The sequence below is a fragment of the Falco cherrug genome, chromosome 7 (assembly GCF_023634085.1).
Source record: "Falco cherrug isolate bFalChe1 chromosome 7, bFalChe1.pri, whole genome shotgun sequence".
Lineage (NCBI taxonomy): Eukaryota > Metazoa > Chordata > Aves > Falconiformes > Falconidae > Falco > Falco cherrug.
Window position 1 is genome coordinate 70,361,593 of NC_073703.1, and position 19,046 is coordinate 70,380,638.

The 19,046-nt window shown below is 44.3% G+C and overlaps 1 protein-coding gene across 4 annotated transcripts in view; it reads left to right on the forward strand.

Annotated features, from left to right (window-relative positions):
• LRP4 (LDL receptor related protein 4) overlaps positions 1 to 19,046 on the forward strand; it is an 83,456-nt gene that overhangs the window by 24,811 nt on the left and 39,599 nt on the right. For all 4 annotated transcript variants that reach the window (XM_055717331.1, XM_055717332.1, XM_055717329.1 and 1 more), the window contains exon 2: positions 16,267 to 16,413. In XM_055717331.1, the coding sequence (XP_055573306.1) occupies positions 16,267 to 16,413 (147 nt within the window). The remainder of the gene's footprint in view (positions 1 to 16,266; positions 16,414 to 19,046) is intronic.

Sequence of the window (19,046 nt, forward strand, 5' to 3'; positions counted from 1 at the left end):
ACCCTGTCCATGAAGGAATTGTTCCCGGTACCCCACCTGAACCTCCCCTGGTGCAACCTGGGGCCATTCCCCCTTGCCCTGTCGCTTGTTCCGTGGGAGCAGAGACCGACCCCCCCTGCCCACAGGCCCTGTCAGGCAGCTGCAGGGAGCGACCAGGCCCCCCCAGCCCCCTCCTCTCCAGGCTGAGCCCCCCCAGCCCCCGCCCGGCTCTGGACACGCTCCAGCCCCTCAGTGTCCCTCTGGCCGTGAGGGGCCCAGAGCTGAGCCCAGGGCTCGAGGGGCGGCCTCACCCGTGCCGAGCGCAGGGGGACGGGCACTGCCCCGGCCCCGCTGGCCACGCCGTGTGGGACACCAGCCAGGGCGCTGCTGGCCTCCTGGGCCACCCGGGCACGCGGGGGGCTCATGCGCAGCCCCCGCCGGGCAGCCCCCCCAGCCCCCTGCCCCAGCCGCAGCTGCGGGGGCTGCTGTGCCCCACGGGCCCCCGGCGCTGAGCCGCGCCGCCCCTCGCACGCTTGGCCTTGGCTCCCCGGCCCGGCCTGCCCAGCCCCCCTGAGCCCCCTGCCCCCCGGCAGAGCCGCTGCCCCCAGCCCGGTGCCACCTGCGAGCTGCCTGCGGGTGCACCTGATGCCCTCATCCAGATCACTGATAAAGCTGTTAAACGGGGCTGGCCCCAGCACGGAGCCCTGGGGAACACCACTTGTGCCTGGCCACCAGTGGGATGTGTGACTCCATTCTCCACCACTCGCTGGGGTCGGCTGTCAGTTTTTTAACCCAGTGTAGAGCACACCTGTCAGAGCCAGGAGCAGCCAGTTTTTCCAGGAGATGTTGTGGGAAATGTTGTCAAAGGCCTTACCAAAGTCTAGGTAGACAACATAGTTTCCCTTGGCTACTAAGTGGGTCACCTTGTCATAGGAGCTTTCTGAGGTGGAAGTTCCTGATCTTCCTTTTTCTTGTCCTCCATGTCTGGTCACTTCCATCAGAAACTACCAGTGCAGGTTGTGTCCTCACTGGCTTGGCTTCCTGGGAAGCTACTGTCAAAAGCAGGAGTCTTCATGCTTAGCTCCTTCCTGTTGGGAAAAGGAGAAGGGAAAAAAGTCAAAATGGGAGTATCTTTAAACTTTCTTTGCATAGACACTTGGATTAGATTGAGTGTTCAAGGGAAGAAGGGTACTGTGCTAAGTCCCCCTACTTCATCAGTAAAATGGAGAACAACGTGAACAGACAGGATCTCGCACTGTTTTCAATGCATCCTCTTCGTGAAAAGAGCCTGCTGCAGGACGTGCTCCTGCAGGCAGTGTGTACCACCGCCCCCGAGAATGTGGGATCTGCCGAGATCCCAGCCAGGGAGACTGCAAATATCCGCCTGCTCCTAGCTGACCAAGGATGACAGTCAAGTTTCATGGTAACTCAGCATTGACACAGCCAAGGAGTCAGGAGTGACAGAGTTTCCTCAGGTTCTCATTCTGTATTTTGGACGTGGAGAGGAAGGTAGATGAGAACCACTGTAGTTGCAAAAAAACCTATGAGCAAGTGGGACCTAAGAATCTGCTGTTCATGCAACTAAATGGGGGATTGGACAGGGGAGTCGCTTCTGCACAAAAATCTTCCTTGTTGCTCACTTCCCATGTCTTGCTGCTTGTGTCTCTTCTGTTTGTGGCTTCCCTTCCTTCCTCCCTGCCACCTACTAGCCCTGCCGTAGTCCTTTTCCGCAGCTCTGTTAACGTTTAACAAATTTTCCTCCAGTTCCTATGTTTCTTTTGGCTGTAGCTCAAGGCAAACTCCCCAGATCCAAAACTAATTTAGGGCTCTGAGCAACAGTAGCATTTAAATGTTGGCTTTGTGCCATCAGGCGGGCAGCCTCTTCACTGCGAAGAAATCTAATTCCAGTGTTTATTAGATCAACAGTGGCCTCAGGGCTGGACTTCCTTTAATGTTGGCCTTTTAATAATTGTAAGGCTAATACGGGAACTTGGGAACCCCCAAGAGGGTCTCAGGAGCCTGACTTTGACCTTTTTTAGGGGAAGTAGAACTTGGATCTGACTTAATTTGGGTCAGGGAGCATAGGGGAGCAGACTGGTGAAGTGGAGCAGGAGGTGTTACTTTGACTTCCAAAGCAACGTGTGTAAATCCTTCCACATTTGTGCAAGAGTGACTTTGATTTCCTGCAAGTTTGTTTTAATGAGCTCTCTGGGGTAAGGACCTAGGTACAGGCAGGGCAAATTGTGCCCTGCTTAAGAAGTGGACTGGGACCACGTAGGATCTGCATTAATTTCTCAGTTTGGCCACAAGTTCTTTGGGAAGTCACTTAGGGCTCAGGTTTCCGAGCATGGGGAGTGCCTGCAGTGGGAGGTATGCGCACTTAGCAATACCCAGTCAGGTCGAAATCTCTTTGGCCAGATGCGTAATGATAGTTAGATGTCTAATTCTCAAGTGATTTTAAATGACTTGAGCACCCAAATACTTGCAGATCTGTGCTGTTTGGCTTCCATTCTCTGCTTCTGAACTGAAGATAATACTTCCCAGTTTTTAAGAGCTGTTGAAATTGTTCATTAGTAGGAAAAGGCACTTGGACACTAATAGTGGAGGCCACACACGTACCTACAAAGACATGGTTCCGTAATTAGGCTGGTTTGCTTTTTGTGCATCTTCCTCCCCCTGCCTCAGTGCTGTTGCTGTTACTTCGTTGAGGGTGAAACCCAAAGTGAGGTATGAAATTGGCTGCAAGGGATACTTTGGTGCTTTTCACTATTGTGGATAATTTTTCTGGGGTGTGAATACGAGCGAACTGTGGAGCTTGTGGATTTGTAGAGGCAGCACCTGAGACTTCCAGTTGAAGCAGAGGAAGAGTTTTGTGACCACTTTCTAAGCGTTGCAAAGGAGTCTGAAGGCCAGGTGCTGTGGGAGGTATAGGCTGGTGCTTCATGAGCTGCTTAGAAAGCAAACGAATGTGGGTGGGCTGAACAGGGGCTGATGTACAGCATAGCTGCCCTGCAGTAACCCCAACACCGACGTTCTTGTTTTTCCTGTTGGCAATTGGAATACTGGAAAGGACTTACCCCATCTGAGCCCATAAAACATATTTGCATTAAGCTTGTGTTTTTGAGTGCACGTGTGTGCGTATATATATACGTATACATATTAAAAAACCCATTACTGGTAAAGGTTTCTTTTTTACTTTTCAGTTAATACAGCTCTCCGGTAGGCAGCACAGTTGCTGTGATGCCTCTGTGGTTGTGTGGTACCTCTGTCTTTGCCAGGCCCAACCCTGTTCTTCCAGCTCAGTCTGGCCAGTTAATAATTGCCCCTTTGCTGCTCATCCTCTGAGGGCAACATAATATCATGTGTGGGGTTATTTTTTAGAAAACAGCATACAGAACAACTTTCTTTGTCCCAAGATAGCTTCATTTATCTTGTGGTTTGTGCTTTTGAAGTCCTCCTGCCTGTGGGATTGCGAAAACGAGCTTCTGCCTCCTTAGTGCCACAAAACCACACTGTGTATCCTATCCCTTCCCTGGAGAACTCCTCTGCTAAGCAGAGCTGCTGTGGTTGGCTTCCCAGTCTCTCGTGTGGCAGAGCTGGAAAGCTACAAAGCTCAGACGCTCCACCGCTAACGTGGTGGCCTCTTTAGAGAAGACCAAAATAAACTCCTTAGAATGACCCTGTAAGAGAACAGTCTCTGTCGTGTCCAGGAACCTGGCCTTTTCTATCGTGCTGTAATGATGGGAAGAATCTGACTGCAGCCCACAAAAGCCAAAATGGGCTTTTTTGGAGGCAGAATTTGTCTTCTTGCACTATGTGCCTGGACAACTGCAGTCCAGCTAGAACATTAGGTTCCCTGAAGAGGAGGACTTTACAACGCTTGCATTTTTATCTCCTGAAAAAAAGTGTATGACTATCTATGTTGATGTGTTCTGGGACTGATCAAACAGAGGAACTTGGCTTTTGTCTTGAATAGGTTAAATGAACAAAAGAATGCTCTGAGTTCTAGTTCTGGAGGAAAGTTGGGCATATGTTCTGAAGCGCAGAATGTCCTTACTGCTAGTCCAGTGCCTGGAGCATCTGAAAGATGAAGAGGCTGGCTGATAATTTCCTGTGGGGCAAACATGTTTAGCGTCTTTTGGAGAGCCAATGCAGGGTGAAGCCTTGAAGGCCAGGTCAGAAATGTCTGCCGAATGTGTTGTGAGCAAGGTTATGGGTGCTTTGTAAATCCAGAGAGCACTGGACAAGCACTGATGCGCTAATTAACAAAGGTCCTAAATGGGGTGGGAGAAGAAGGTGAAAGCTCAAGAAGCTTCTGAATCTAAAGAGAAAGGAGCCAATCTGTCAGATAATCTGTGGTAAGGAGGGGGGACTGGATGGGATCCTTTGTGTTCTGAATTTTCTGAAGTATGTTTACCAGGCTTTAATCCTTGCAACCCAGCTCAAAAAATACCACTTGTAGTTTTTCTTGGTTCCCTAAAGCCTCTGAGTGCTACTTTTCAAGCAAAGATGACAGCAGTGCTTCCTTCTCTTAGCTGTCCTCTTTTGACCGCTTCATCTTCCTTCCCCCCACTATCCTGAGACAGCTTAGCTGCTTCTGAAGCTGCAATTAAACAGGTGCAGTTTACAGAGAGTAGATTAAAATAGATTGGCATTAATTTCAGTTTTCCTTAATGCTGTGACCTGTAATTGGCTCTTCAGTAGCATCTGCCAGAGTTGGAGGCCATTACTGTTTATGTGGCAGGAGGATGCATAGCTATCCTATATGGAACTGGAAACTGAGTGGGTTCTCTTTTGCTTGGTTTTTAGCTTGAGTCAGGTTCAGTTTGTCCGTGCACAGTGAGATGACAGCCGTGTCTTTCCTAGCTGTTAAGCAAGGGATTCAGTGAAATCCCAAAGGTGTTCACAGCTCGGAAGAGGATGTGACAGAAATGGGAGCAGAAACAGTATGTTGGAAAAGTACTGAAAGTTTATTTGCCTTTAAAGTTAATACTTGGGTTAGTTAAACTAAGGGAAGTGAAGGAAAATAGGGAGGAATGCATGGATGCAAATTAAACCTTTGTTTTCTCATTCTGCTGTTATGAGTGACAGATGCCAAGCTGTTTTTTGTTAGGTGTTGTAGGTTGTTTGCATTTGTCTCCATTCAGTGAAGGGGGAGGATTGGAAAGCTCCTGAATTTCTGAGATAGCTCTGAAGTTCTGATTCTTCCAGGTTATTGCCCAGAAGTGACAGAGCATATCCTTGCTGTGACTGTAGTAAACCTTGACCTTCTGTAGCTGAGGTAATGTAAGGCTCGCTGTAGGGTAATAGCTTCAAGTATTTACTCTGCTGCTTTTGCCGACTTTTGCAGGTGGGTTGCAGCTCTTTGCTTTCGTGATCTGCTGACACCAAAACCCAAATTACCTAGTTTAAAGTAAACTTGAGTAGATCTGCGGTACGCTTGAGGGACAGCAGTGACTGAATCAACCCTTTCACAAAACACTGCCTCTAGCAGCAAGAGCAGGGGTCTGTTCCTAGGGGCTTGGCGAGAGCCTGTGTTGCCCAAATTCTTCTTTCTGAAGGCTGGAAGTGACAGCATTTGATTAAAGTGGTGCTTTGGCTTTAGAGGAGTAGGTGCGCTTTTGTTGTCCAATATTTAGAAAACATGGATATGGATCTCATAGCTGCCCCAAATTTGTACATCAACTGCTATCACAGGAATATCTTCTAAGATGCATATTAATTGAAGCTGCTTAGGTTTTTCCTTTTGGACCATTTCTTGTCTTCTCCAACAAATGCCACTAGTGCTGCTGTGTCTCTGTGCCTCTTTCCCTTTGTTTCCCCATTTTAATTTATTTGGAGAAGAGAAGGATGAGAGAAATCCATCTCTGTGGAGTAATGATTAATGAAAGAGTTAAAGGAAAGCTTATGGAACTTGAGAATACCAACGTTTTCTGTCTGTAACAGGGGAAAACGCCAGTGTTTCACTAGTCCGGATCAATATCTGTGGCTTATCTCCGTGAACATTGATATAGTAGAAGGATTTCTGACTGCTCCATGAGCTTCGTTCTCAAGAGCTGTCATGCTAGTAAAACTCTTTGGTGACTAGAGTAGGTGAAATATTATTATTATCTCTTTAAAACAGCAGGTTCCTCCTCTAGCTGGCACTTGCCAATTGTCTGGTATTGTGAAGGTCTCCTGGTAACATTTCTGCTGTTGTTCTATTATTTTCTAAATTTTAGTGTCTACTGTACTGCATGATTCATGATAAATGAGCAGTAAATTGTTCACAATCCTTATGGGACAGGAAAGGATAGAGGCTGTTAGTGTGTGGTTTAAAAAAAATATAATTCAGTGAAAGAAACGGAAAGTTATATGTCTCATGTTGGGGAGGTGACTAATTCTTATGAAGCATGATGTAGGCTTAAGGTGGTATTTTGAAGTGTTTGTCTAGCGTGTGTGTATTCTGAAAGTGTCTGAGTCACGTCATTCTGCCTGCCAGGCCCCGGTGGTCCAGCGAAACATCCCCGCACTGTCTAGAGCAAATGATGAAATTTCTGAATGATGTTATGCAGCAGCAACCTTTTATTATTCTCTGCATTTCTGAGTGGTGTTTCATTTCTGTTTAATGTGCGTGAGTGGAATGGTCCTGCATGACAAGAAGTTGAGTGCTGTGGGTGAGCCCTTTGTATCTGTCCCTTGGATCCTTCGTTGTGCTTCTCTATTGACATGCAGTTGCACAGGAGCTTGCAGCTACGCAAGGAAATGCCACCCCAGGCTAAAATCAGCCAAGTATGTTTCTTGATGGCATCCTTCACGTATCGCTCTGCACTTCATCATACAATACGGATGAAATGCACACTGCTTAAGAGAGATGATCTACTGATAATGAAATGCCAAGGCTGAAGGGGTGCTTTTGATAGTAACAGGAGGAAAATTTCACAAGATGGGAAGTGTAATGATCTTGCTCCTTGGAATCCTGGTTTATATGTAGGAAAAATTAATTGGTCCACAGAGAAAATGTAAATACGTGGGTTAAAAGGCTTTAGGAGGCTGGATCTCTTCCAGTAAGGGCCTTGGAGGTGAGAAGCAGAATGTCAGAGATGGTATACTGCAGCTCATGACTTCCTTTGGTCTTTGTTTTACCAAGAGTCTGTAAAGGTGAAAACATGCTCCCACTATCTAATTAATTTTTGAACACACTTGTAGAGAGAGTGGGAGAACCAGCATCTTGAATTGTGATCTTTTGAAACGCTCAAAGCCCTTTCTAAAAGATGTCTATTCCTTTTGACATTGGACATGACACCTGGAGCGGGCTGGTACAGTGCTTGGTTTCTTGGATGGCAGCAAGGCTTGGCAGGCATGCAGAGCTACAGAACAAAACCTGCATTTTTAACTCCTGCCAGCCACGAATGTTTGAGGGAGCCTTGTAGTTAGGGAAAATGGGACATTTGCCATTTAATGGCAAGTTAATGTGCAAAAAGCATCACAGTATAGTCACATTTTAACCAAAAGATCAGGAAACTAGCGTAGCGGTTTACCAGGTTCTTACAGAGCAGTCCTGGTGTTACCAGGAAAGACCTGCATAGGAATCTGAAGGGAGAGCCAGGGGAAAAGTCACTCAGATACGATTTTCTGCTGTCTGACCTTGCCTGATAGAATTCCCCAGCTGCTTCAGACGGTTGTCGTCTGCCTGATACTCCTTGCCTGCCTTTGGGCTGAGATTTTGATGTGTTTGACAGGATTTGCTCTTTCTATACTGGGACTTCATGGGTTGTCCACCATGAGCTATTTCCATAGGCAACTGAGGTGTTGCTCAGTAAACGGAATCATGAAAGTTCTGTTTAGGAAAAAAAAAAAAAAAAGCACAGAATTGACAGTTGTTGCCTTTTGTCTGATGTCAAAAACTAAATATTCATCAGGGGGGAAAAATGCCATGTTGGTTCAGGCTTCAGACAGAATCTGTTTGAAGTCTTGAGGGAGCAGTGTGCGGTAACACACCTTTGATAAACATTTTGTTTCTGTGGTTAGAATATGCTGTTTAGTTTCCCTATATCAGCCTCAGTGTGGAACTGAATCTTATATACCCGTTTTGTGCAGGGAGAAAGTTTCTTCTCCATGATGTGACACTTAGGCATTTTTAGCCTAAAGTCATGTTTTGGGCTGCCATATTGTGTCATAACATAAACTAGTGGCTAGCTTGTCTTTCATTGCTCCTTGATTTTTCCAAGTATTGCTGCCTCCCAGATTTTTCTTTTCATTTGAGTATCTGCTTCAAATTATTTTCCACCAGATGCACTAGGTCTAAAAAAATATATATTTTTAAGATTGAATCTTCATTTCCTGCCCATAATTCTAATAATCTAAGGTCCCTTCTATATTATTTCTTTTTCCTCTGTGGCGTTTGCAGAAGAATATTTCCTCTTCCAGTATCATTTGCAGGCTCCTTTAACACGATACTTATTCTCTTTTCCAGATCATTAATGAAGTTATTTAATGGGACTGGATCTAATGCTGATCCCTATGATACCTACTAACCGTCCCTACCCCCTGCAGCTTGACTTGCTGCCATGTCTCATTATCTTTTGTTTATGGTCCCTCAGCTGATTTTTTGGTCTGTGTGTGCTGGTAGCCGAGCCAATCTGAACTAGTTTTTGATGAGGATCTCATGGCAATAATACTGTCCCTTCAGCTGCCCCTTCTTTTCAAAGACTCTGGTTATGTAGAAACACACATTAAATGTTAAACCTTAGTACGCTGTGCTGACATAATAGTAGTATCCCCACTTCTAGAGGGGAAGAATTAATTTTGTCAAATGCTGTAAAAGATATGGCTAGAGTGAGGACAAGAATCTAGAGACCTCAGTTACAGTCACGTTATTTGTTGCAAGGTGTCTGTTTATGACTTAAAGGATTTGGGAGCAGAAGCTGTGACAATTACTTCTTGATCCTTGAGTCTTTTCCTGTTCAAATCAAATCATCCTTTGGTATTGCTTTTTCAATAATTGTTTTTATAAATGCTGTCCTATTCCCTGGGTGCAGGGTGAGGTTTTCGGTGGGGTTGGTAGTCTTTACTTCTGTGGGATCAGAATCGGGCCCCAGAGACTCAAACATGTTTTTAAGGCCTTGTATCTCTTGACCCATGTGGTGTTACTGAAAAAACGGCTTCTGTTCCAGGCTTCTGTTCCAGTTTCGCTCCACCTCCTGCACACACCCATTGCACCAGCCACTGACTCAGTCTACATGCTTGTTGCACCCCTGGTTTTCTTTGGGTCCCTGTCAGTGGACGTCCTGTGGAATTTCTCTTCCTTATGCTTCCTATTCCTTGTGGTCACGTCAAGTGTAACGCTTTTCAGGTCTAACCTGCGTAGTTGTGAAGTTTAATATGAGAACTGAAGGGCGGTTGTGCTCGATAGTGTGCCTCTCCCTAGAACTTTGTTCAGCCACGTGTTTGAGAACCAGCTGGTGCAGGACTGAGGTATCGCTGTGTTTGCAAACTTGGAGGGGAACCTCTAAGCTTGGGAAACTTTCATCCTTACTCAGAGACTGCCAATAGAGGCACAATACTCAATTACCAAAAAGCTGTGACATCTTCAACCTCTCTTCTCTGGCTGGTGTGGTTTTGTTGGGTTTTGGGTTGGTTTTTTGTTGAATTTTTTTTTTTTTTTTAACCTTACCACTATCACATTCTTCCTCAAACCAAACCGAAACAGTTCTGTTGAAACTTTTGAAAACTTTTGGGTTGCTTTTCCTAGTGAAGTTCGTTTTACTCTAGGCAGCCATCAAATACTTGGAAGCTGTGTGGGTACCCAGTCAGAACTGCTTCAAATGCTTTTATAATGGGAGTTGTTTTTTTTCTTTAAAAAAAAAAAAAAGAAAGCGAGAGAGAGAAAGGTCTGTTGGCTTTTATCAGCGCATGGTGCCCCTTCTGACATCAGTCTGTTGTGCTGTAATGTTGCCTTTGTGTCTGCCAGCAGAGCTCTGGGTTTAAACAATGGTCAGCAAATCCCTCTTCTAAAGCTGGATTAACTGTACTTTCCTTCAGTGGAAACTGCTGTTTGGGTAAGAGAGGAATCAAAAATTTTCATTTTTCCCTCAAGATAGGCAAGCAAAAAAAGCTGAGCTGCTTTGCTGTAGAAACACTGAGGGAAGTGCTGGATGAAGCAGGAAAATGTATCAACTGAACTCTGTTCCAGGCCATCTGAAATGTCGAGGTCTGCCCTCATCAAGGTGTGTGTGGGATGGGAATGCAGAAGCGAGCCTGCCCTACAAGTGGAGTAAGAGAGCAAATGGTATCTCACACAGGCCTTCCAACAACAGATGTGCAAGGTGTTAAAGAGGCTATTAACGGCTATGCTACAGAATTCACTATTTTTAACCCCAAATAAACAAATCGGATGCTCATGCATTCTTAAAATACAGAAATAAGAAATGAAGTGGATCTGTTGAAACCAGGGCAAAATATTCTGATACTTAGCCCAAATTTGTTCATAAGTGCTTCTGGTGATATCCTTCCACACTTTCTCTGCGGCAAAAAATAATGGCCTTATATCCGTCACTGTTAGGACCTGCTTTCTCTCTTTTTTCCTTTAATTCCATTATTCATATTCCGATTATTCTTCAAAGTCCTGGATTTTTCCCTCATTGTCACTGTAACTGTCAGATATTCGTACTGTATTGTCATACCCGTTCAATATCCACTTACACCTTCTGTCCTCTGCCAGGATTTTTGTATAGTAGGACTAAAATCATAAAAGCTGGTGCTGTCAACTTTTTGTTGTTTTTTTTTTTTCTTGTGAAGAGGTTGCAGAAAGATCTCTGCCTTCCACAGAAGGTCTTGTGTATGTCATGGAATGCTGAGTTAGGTGCCTGTCTGTGGAGGTGAAGGAACACACATCCCTGTGTTACTCAGTCCTGGACCAAAAGGATGATTGTTCTTTCCAGAGGCTTCTGATTGTGAGCTGAACAGTCTGCAGCTCTAAGTCATGCCAAGTATCTCATAGTTCTGGGTTTTCTAAACCTGTTGGTGCTGTTTTCATTGCATTACAGAACTAAATGGATAATTGGCCATGGTTAACTATGCTACCCCGTGTTACAGGTACATGCAGAACTGCAGGATGGCACAAGCAAACTGATGGCTGTGAATTTAATACTACTACAACTTCCAAAAATAACAATAAGAATTCCTGTGTTTGGATGAAGGGGAAAAGATGCCACTAACAGGGTGGCATTGAGTGGAAGAGTGTCTTATGTAGTTGGTTCTTGGGACCTGGAAAGAAAGACAATGTGGAAAGGCAGCATGGTGTTGACCATAGATCTTTGGCAGTTGTTCATGCAGTATTCTTGGTCAACATCCAGTTGAGGAAACTTCATCCATATTACAGGACTGTGAGAAAATCCTGCTATTGCTAGAATGCTGCCAGGGCCTGGCAGAGCTGATGGATCCTGAAGAGCAGGAATGTGTTTCTTTCAACGTTAAGAAAGAAATTTTTTTACTGTAAGAACATCCATTCACTGGAACTGCCTTCCCAGGGATGTGGTAGAGCTCCCATTGCTGTAGGTTTCAAGACGTGATGGAACAGGGTGCTAGGCAATCTCATCTAGGCTCCCTTTCCCACAGAAGGTGGGACCAGGTGATCTTTCCAGGTCTCTTCCAGCCTGGGCTGTTGTGTGATTCCATGATGAAGCAACAGCCCGTAGAAGGTTGAATTGCTATAAAATAGTGGTAAGAGCTGCCATCTGTCATTATTTTTATTGAAAATAGAATTAGCATATCTTCTTTTGGAAAAAAACATGCCATCAGGACTTAAAACAGTGTTTTCACTCTCCTCTAGAAATCTGCGGTCCCTAACAGAAACAAAGGCTACAGAGTTCAATTTAGTAATTATTTTGTCTGCTTAAGCTTCCTTTGTAATGTCGATGTTTCTGTGGATCTCTGGCAAATACAGGGCTGTTCTGTAACAGCTCTGAGCTCTGAGCAAGGGACCTCAGCAGCAAAATGAAGCTTTGTATATTAGGTTTTTCTTTATGGGCTGTTTGACCTAATGAAGAGTTGTGGGGGGAGAGGGGTTTAAAAAAAAAAGAAAAAAAAGGAGGAGTAACAATTTATTGATTAAGCAACCTCCCCTACCCTCCCCGCAAAAGAAAGATCTGCAGAAATAACAGGGTAGTTATTTACTTTTGCTTTTCAGCCAGAAATGACATAACTGTTTTGCCAACTTTAGACATAAAATTACAAAGATCCTAACTATCTTTTTAAGGGTGAGAGGGGTGGGGGAAACCACCCTCCCTCAGGACATGTTTCATTTGTTAGATAAACATGAAGATGGGGAGGGTGTTTGGAAGGAATCTAAAGAAACTGACGTGCCATGCTAAATTTAAGGTGATGGCAAATGTTAAGTACGAGGCCTGTGTTTAGGCTGACTTCTTGTTTTTAAAATCTGGAGGCTTTTTATATAATACTTCGCTATGAAAACTGTTTGGCTACCGGATCCTGCTGCTATCGCATCTGGAGGAAACCAGCCTGCAGCCAGTGAAGATGATTTTTTGGTTGCCTGTACCTATGGGCAAGTGAGAGAGTAGGAAGGTTGTGTGGTGGCCACACGAGGTATCGAGAGGCCAGGGAAGTTGAGTGGTGGCAGCTCAGCACCTGGCTATGCTTCTGTTTAGCTTTTGTGTATTTTGTATACATTGCGTTGTTAAAATATGTTGGGGTTTTGCCTCTTGTATAAGTGAAGCGATTTTTTGAGTATAGAGAGTTGGTAAAATGTCCAAGCCTGCAGTGTGATGGAAAGTTTTAGGTAAAACATTTGCCCTGGCTAAGCCCAGAGGTACATCTCATTGGTCCTGCTTCAGAAGAATGTGCAGAAATGTAAGTAGATATGTCTGCTTTGATTGTTGGTCCAGTTGCTTGAACAGCAAGGGCTGACTTCTGTCCTGTTTCTGGACCCCTGGCTAACTGGGATTGAAACGTGACACTGGAGGTTTGTGTGCGCGCTTGGTTAGTCTTCTGTCCCACACTCCCTACGTTCAACGGGAGCTCGATGTTAGAGTCTTTCATTGAGGCTTCTCGCACCAAGTGCACTATTTCCGCTGGTCTTTGAGGGAGCCGGAGAAAACACACTTCTCGTCTTCATCCTTCCTGGCCCTCTACTGTTACAGATACAGTTACAAGGTAATGTCACCAGAGCTCTGAGCACTGGGAAGTAACCATGGGACACCAAGGGTGAAACACTATCCACATTGAAATCATTGAGAAAATTCCTGCTGTCTGCAGGGGGTCGTCCCAGGTTTCATTCAAGCTGTTCTTTTTACTGGATAAAGAGTAGTCACCCAGGATTGGTTCTGCTGGTATTGTTTAGAGGCTGGAATTAGCGTGCTTTCTGAACAATAGTGTGCTTTACTTGTCCAAGTTTAAGACTAGGGTAAATCATCGTTTATAAAATGGATCATTATAGTGACTAGAAGGTTAGTTACTCTAAAGGTCACACAACACAAAGCATTAGACTCACAAAGGTCGTAAATTGGACTGGTTAAGCAAAGTATGTTTATATAATAGTGCTACAGATAGAGGCTAGTGCATATGAGAGTGGTGTTATCTGGGTCATAACATCTCCTTCAGCTTCCAGCAGATTCTGTGGCATGGTAAAAACACAAATCAGAGACGATTGATCAGAGCAGCTTCAATGAGGTGGGAAGAACAGATTTAATACGTGTGTGTGTGTGTGTGTGTATATATATATATGTAAACTGGTACTAATAGCAACTTTTGAAGATAACTGTGTGTTTGACAATACAGCAGATTAAGTTGCAGTTTGCAGATTGGGACAGCTGCACTAATTCTTTCTGTGCTGCTGCAGAGCTGTACATCCATGCTGCTATTCAGGAGCTAAAATAGCTCACTTTTACTCTTTCCCCAATGCTCTCATTTATGCTTATCCAGAAATAAATTATTAAATATATTCCCCTAATTTAAGAATTGTTTGCCTTGATGTTTGATCATTTCCTGTTGGTGAAGCTACCCTGGGACATGGTGGAGCGTGGGCCAGGCACAGCCTGTCACTAGTACTTTTACATTTGTCTTTTTCTAGGGGTAATGAGGATGATGATTGTCTTGGTGTACTCCAACAGGAAGGGGTATTGGAGCTTAAAGTAGCTGGGATCAGTGCTTTGGGGTAGTGTTGAGGATAGTGGAGAAAAATTGCTTTGGAAAAGGTGATTTAAACAGCAGCTACCTCATATGTAATATACAGCTAGTTCTGCCTTTCTGTATAGTGGTAGGCAACAGCAGGAGGTGGCTTGTCCCGAATTTCCTGTGCTGCCAGTTTAGAGGAACCTGTTAGATTTTTGGGGAGGTTTGTGGTTCTTCTGAGTTTCCTTGTGTTTATTTCTAACAGTTGGATATGCTGCATAGATGATGCATTGCTTTTTTTTAGGGATGTCTATGCTGCTTCTTTCGCCTTCTGACTCTACGTCACCCACTCGCCGTCTTTTTTGAGTCAGCCTTTGCCCAGGCCATACCCGCTAAGTCCTTTGAGGATCCTGACCACTCTGTCCTCTTTCATTTACCTTTCCTTCTCCCTGTTCCTTTTTCACCTTACATTCTTCCTGCCTCTGTCCCTCGTTACACCAGATATTGGCCGCTTTGTCTAGCTGATACAGCAATACCTTGACATGGATGTTTTCTACTAAACCTTTTAAAGATAACTTGTAGCGGAGATGGGGGAAAGAATAAAAGGTTCTTACAGGCATGGCAGTCTGTGAAGGGAGGTCCCACAACCAACCTGGCTGGCCCAATTCAGCAGCTTGTGGATGTGCTTGGCATGTTGCAGCAAGGTCTTGCAAGCTGCAGTGTAGCAGCTGGGAGCAGGCAGCGGAGACCGACGGGAACCTCCTCAGCCAGTTTTGTTGCAGAAGGAGTTTATCATGGAATTCTTCTGCCAGGAAGAAGTGCATCCCCTCCAAACCAAAGTATTAGCTTAACTTGCATGAGTGGATGTATCTGCTGGAGGGAATTCTGCTGTTGAGAGAATTGCAGAATAGTTACATACAGTTTTGCAGTTACAGCTTTTCTCAATTAGAATGGAAAATAAGAAAATTTTGAGGTTTTTTCTTTTTTTTTTGCTTAGGTTGCTACAGCACATGGTGGTTCATCAGTGATACACTAGATGTAAGAAATGAGATTAAAAAATTTGGAAATAGTTCAGGATGTATATAACTCCCGCTTGGGGCAGGTATCCCTCTGTACTGCATTCCCTATGATATATTGTTTAATCTGAGAGCTTTAGGTTGGTTAGAATTGCATACAGAAGGAACCATGCAAAAAAGAATCCAGTCACAGACTAACCTCAGGGGGTTGCTGATTGATAGAATAAGCATTTGTTTAACAGTGATATTGATTATATAGATTGTCTAGATAATGTCAGACAGAAGTTCAGGCGTGACCTTTTCCTTTTCGAGCGGTAGGCTATAGCCTGTTGTCTCTCAAGGCACAGATTTATTAAGAGAATATGTGGGATAATACTATAACTAGTTGCATTTGCACAGGGGTGAGAGTCAAGAGTTGTGTGGAGTATTGTTCTGCAGCTGGGAGAGGAGAGAAAAGGGTTGGGAGCTCCTTAAGGTGACTTAAAGGCTGGAAAAAAATGTTGTTGTCAGATTATATATTGACATTTGGACTGCATTTTCTTTTGGCCACTTTGTAGAGTTGAAAATGCTCTTCTCTTTTATGTATGTCAGTTATGCATGGGGTAATGTCACAGTTTAATCTCTACAGATAAATAAGAAAGGATTATTTTTCTTTTCTTTCACTGGAGTCTGATGAAATGTTAGAAGTGACATGTAAAAGATTTGCATCTAGAAAGTTCAGGGTCTGAGAAGATCCTAGATAATTCTCTGAAGTAAAATCTTTGCTGCCCTTTCTGTTGTGGTGTCAGGACTAGGTGGAGCAGCAGCAGCACTGTGCTCTTGGAGACGACCGAGTCTGTAAAATAAAAAGTGTTCTGATACCTGGGATTCCTTGAATGTGGTTGTGACTAGTGTCAAGTCATTTTTCAGCTGATTCCCAAGTCTCTTTTTGGCAGGTTGCTATTTGCCATTGCCTTCAAATAGCCCCATTCCAGGAAACTGCGCTCGATCTCCTATTTCAGCAGCACCAGGGGGGTGAATGGTTCCCTTTGCAGCTAAGTGTGTGTTCATACATTTAGTGTGATCATGGAGAAGAATTATTATGTCGCTTTGTATTTAATGCATTTACCCTAAACCAGATCTCTCAAAATTACCTTTTTTTTCTTTGTTTGTTCCTTTCCAGGTGTTACAAGTAGCACCGAATGCTCCTGTGGACGTAATCATTTCACATGTGCTGTCAGTGCTTTTGGTGAATGCACGTGCATCCCTGCCCAGTGGCAATGTGATGGTGACAATGACTGTGGGGACCACAGTGACGAAGATGGCTGCAGTAAGGAAACCATTTTTGACTTGTGTTTGTGGAAATCGAATGCCTTAACTTTCTCCCTGCAGGTGCTTCTTTATAGGCACCTAGTTTTCGTGTGACGAGTGTTTAAGACTGTAGATAACATACTTTTGGCTGACTTCAGTACTCGGTCTAACAGAGCCAGCATCCACTGACGCAAAGCACAGTGAATGCCCAGCTCTGCCTTTTGCGGTTGGTTTCAGGTAGCTGTTGGATGTGAATGTTTTAGATGGAGAGGAGGGACGGATGGAAGTACCTCTCTTTTCCCACCCTTGCAAAAGTGCTCTGTGAACTAAATTATATGGTTTTGCTGTAAATATTAATGGAAAATAAATAAGTGGCGTGAGGAAGTGTATTGAGGGTGTCTGCCCTCTTAAGTAACGTTCTAGTTTCTGTCTTGGCTGCCCTTACCTTTCCTGGAGGGAAAGGTAAACACTGTAATAAAATTCAATGCTCTTAGGATCTGCTGAGAGAAGTTACCTTGGAGCTACTCTGTATGCACAGTGTCAGCATTCGTGTAGCTCAGCCCAGCCAGGTGAGAACTGAGAAGTGTCACTGTTGGTGGGTTTGGCGTGACAGAGATGAATAGAGAAAACCTCTCTCCTGGAGCCTCAAGTAAGTTGCTTTCTTACCTCATCTCTCTGGATTCTACAGACCGTGGTAGAATTGAAAAGGGTAGAAAAAAAGGCCCAATTTCCTGCAACTCCTTTCCTGAAAGTTTCCCTAGAGCTGAAGAAGTAAGGCTGCTGTCAATGAACGTGACTGAGGGATTTGTCTTCCTCTGTTGGATGTTTCCCTAGCCTTCCCTGAATTCCACTGCTGACTGCTGTAAGGAAAGGAGCTTTCCTCACCTTTGAGATACTGTTTTGGAGAATCTCTTCTTCCTTAAGTGTGGGAGATCTCAACCCAGCTTTGTGAAAATTTCTTCTCACTTCATGTTTCTTAGAATTTTGCAAATAGTGAGCAACGTGGAAGGCTTGGCTGAAAAATGGGGGTTTGAAAAATAGGTTACCTGCAAACTGAGGTGATCAGTCTTTGGTTTAAAGATGATTAGTGAAAGGGTTATTGGGCAAGGAAGTGACCTTAACTGGAGAAATCAAAGAAAGTGGAAGGAAAACCTGTGTGATTACATCAAACAAAGAAAAGAATTTGGGAACTTGCCATACTTAAGAAAGAGGAGATGAGGAGCTGGGAACTGAAAAGATAATATTAAAAGTCTGAAAAGAGTGGGAGAGAGGAGGCTGGACTCAACGGCACAGGCTGAAAAGGGGAAGCTGAGCAGGAATAAGGGGCTTGAGGAGGTAAGGAATATCCAATAACTAAACTGGTTTTGCTGGCTTCTTACTGAGCACAGGTGGTGTTGTGTTTTGTTTGGTTTTTTTTAAGTTTTTTTGGAGTAGGGTGGGGGAGAGGAATTGGAGGGCTGGTTTATTGTGTGGTTTTTTGGTGTGTTAGTTGGGTTTGTGGGGGGTGGGGAGTGGTGTTTATAAGGGGAAGTCATGCTTCACAAATCCATTGGAACGCTGCGAGGGAGCGAGAGAGTCAGTAATGATTTAGACAGGAGATACTTGTCAATAAGGTCTACTTTGCGCTTCAACAAAATCCAGCACCAAAGGTGTTTAAATGAAGCAGGTGTGGTAGGATTGGGGGCAGGAGGGGTAAGGCCTTCCACAGGTTCTGGCAGGAGATGGTTCAAAGCTAACGAGTTGCTTGTTCATACAACATATACTTCAGCTGTGGATCTCCTTGCCACAAAACATCGATTCTGAAATTTCAAATGTTCTCAGATAGCAATCAGAAAAGGTTATGGATCTAAAATCCTCTGAGGGCTGTTAAAGGTGAGTATGCCACCTCTTGTTTGGGAAGCCTTTGTATTACAAAAAGAGGCAGATTTTGTCTTCTGAGGAAGAAATTTCCTTGCATGCTATGTTTTTACACCCTTTCTCTAGGCATCTGCATCTTGGCACCCTGTCTATCTCCATGGCCTGGGCAAGAGGAACCTTTTGGTCTTGCACAGTAGTGCTGTCGTTATGGCATACCCCTAATACTTGAAGGAAATCTGGTCTATACAGATTTGAATGGAAGCTGTGCAAACTAGGAAGTAGTAGTGAACTGCAATCAATCTGCTGGTGCTGTCAGGCACTGGAGTTTGGGAAGTGCATGAAGTAGAGGCAGACAGCCAAGTGAGACAGAGAATGTAGGGAATGGGGTTGACTTCTGCCTTCTTTAATTAACAGTTTCTAACAAGGCAAAGGGAGGGAGAAGACTGAAGCAAAGGGAGCTGTCTAGAAAACAGCATGTGTAAGATGGGAATGTCTGAACATCTTATTCAGAAAACAACTTGTGCTGTAGGTCTCTGCAGTTTGGTGGGAGAAGTAAACCAGCATGTGCAGAGCAGGATTTCACAAGACAGGAGGGGAGATAAAGAGCTGCATTTATACAGAGCAGAAAAGTGATGCAAGGGGAAGGACTAGTATATGAGCTGCATTTTTAAATATTTCATTGTAATAGAATAAATACAAAGAGGGGACCGTTTTCAGCTGACAGCCAGAAGTACTTTTAAGTGCAATTCAGTGGAAAGAAGAAAGCAAAATTAAAAGTTAAGCAACGGAGCTAAG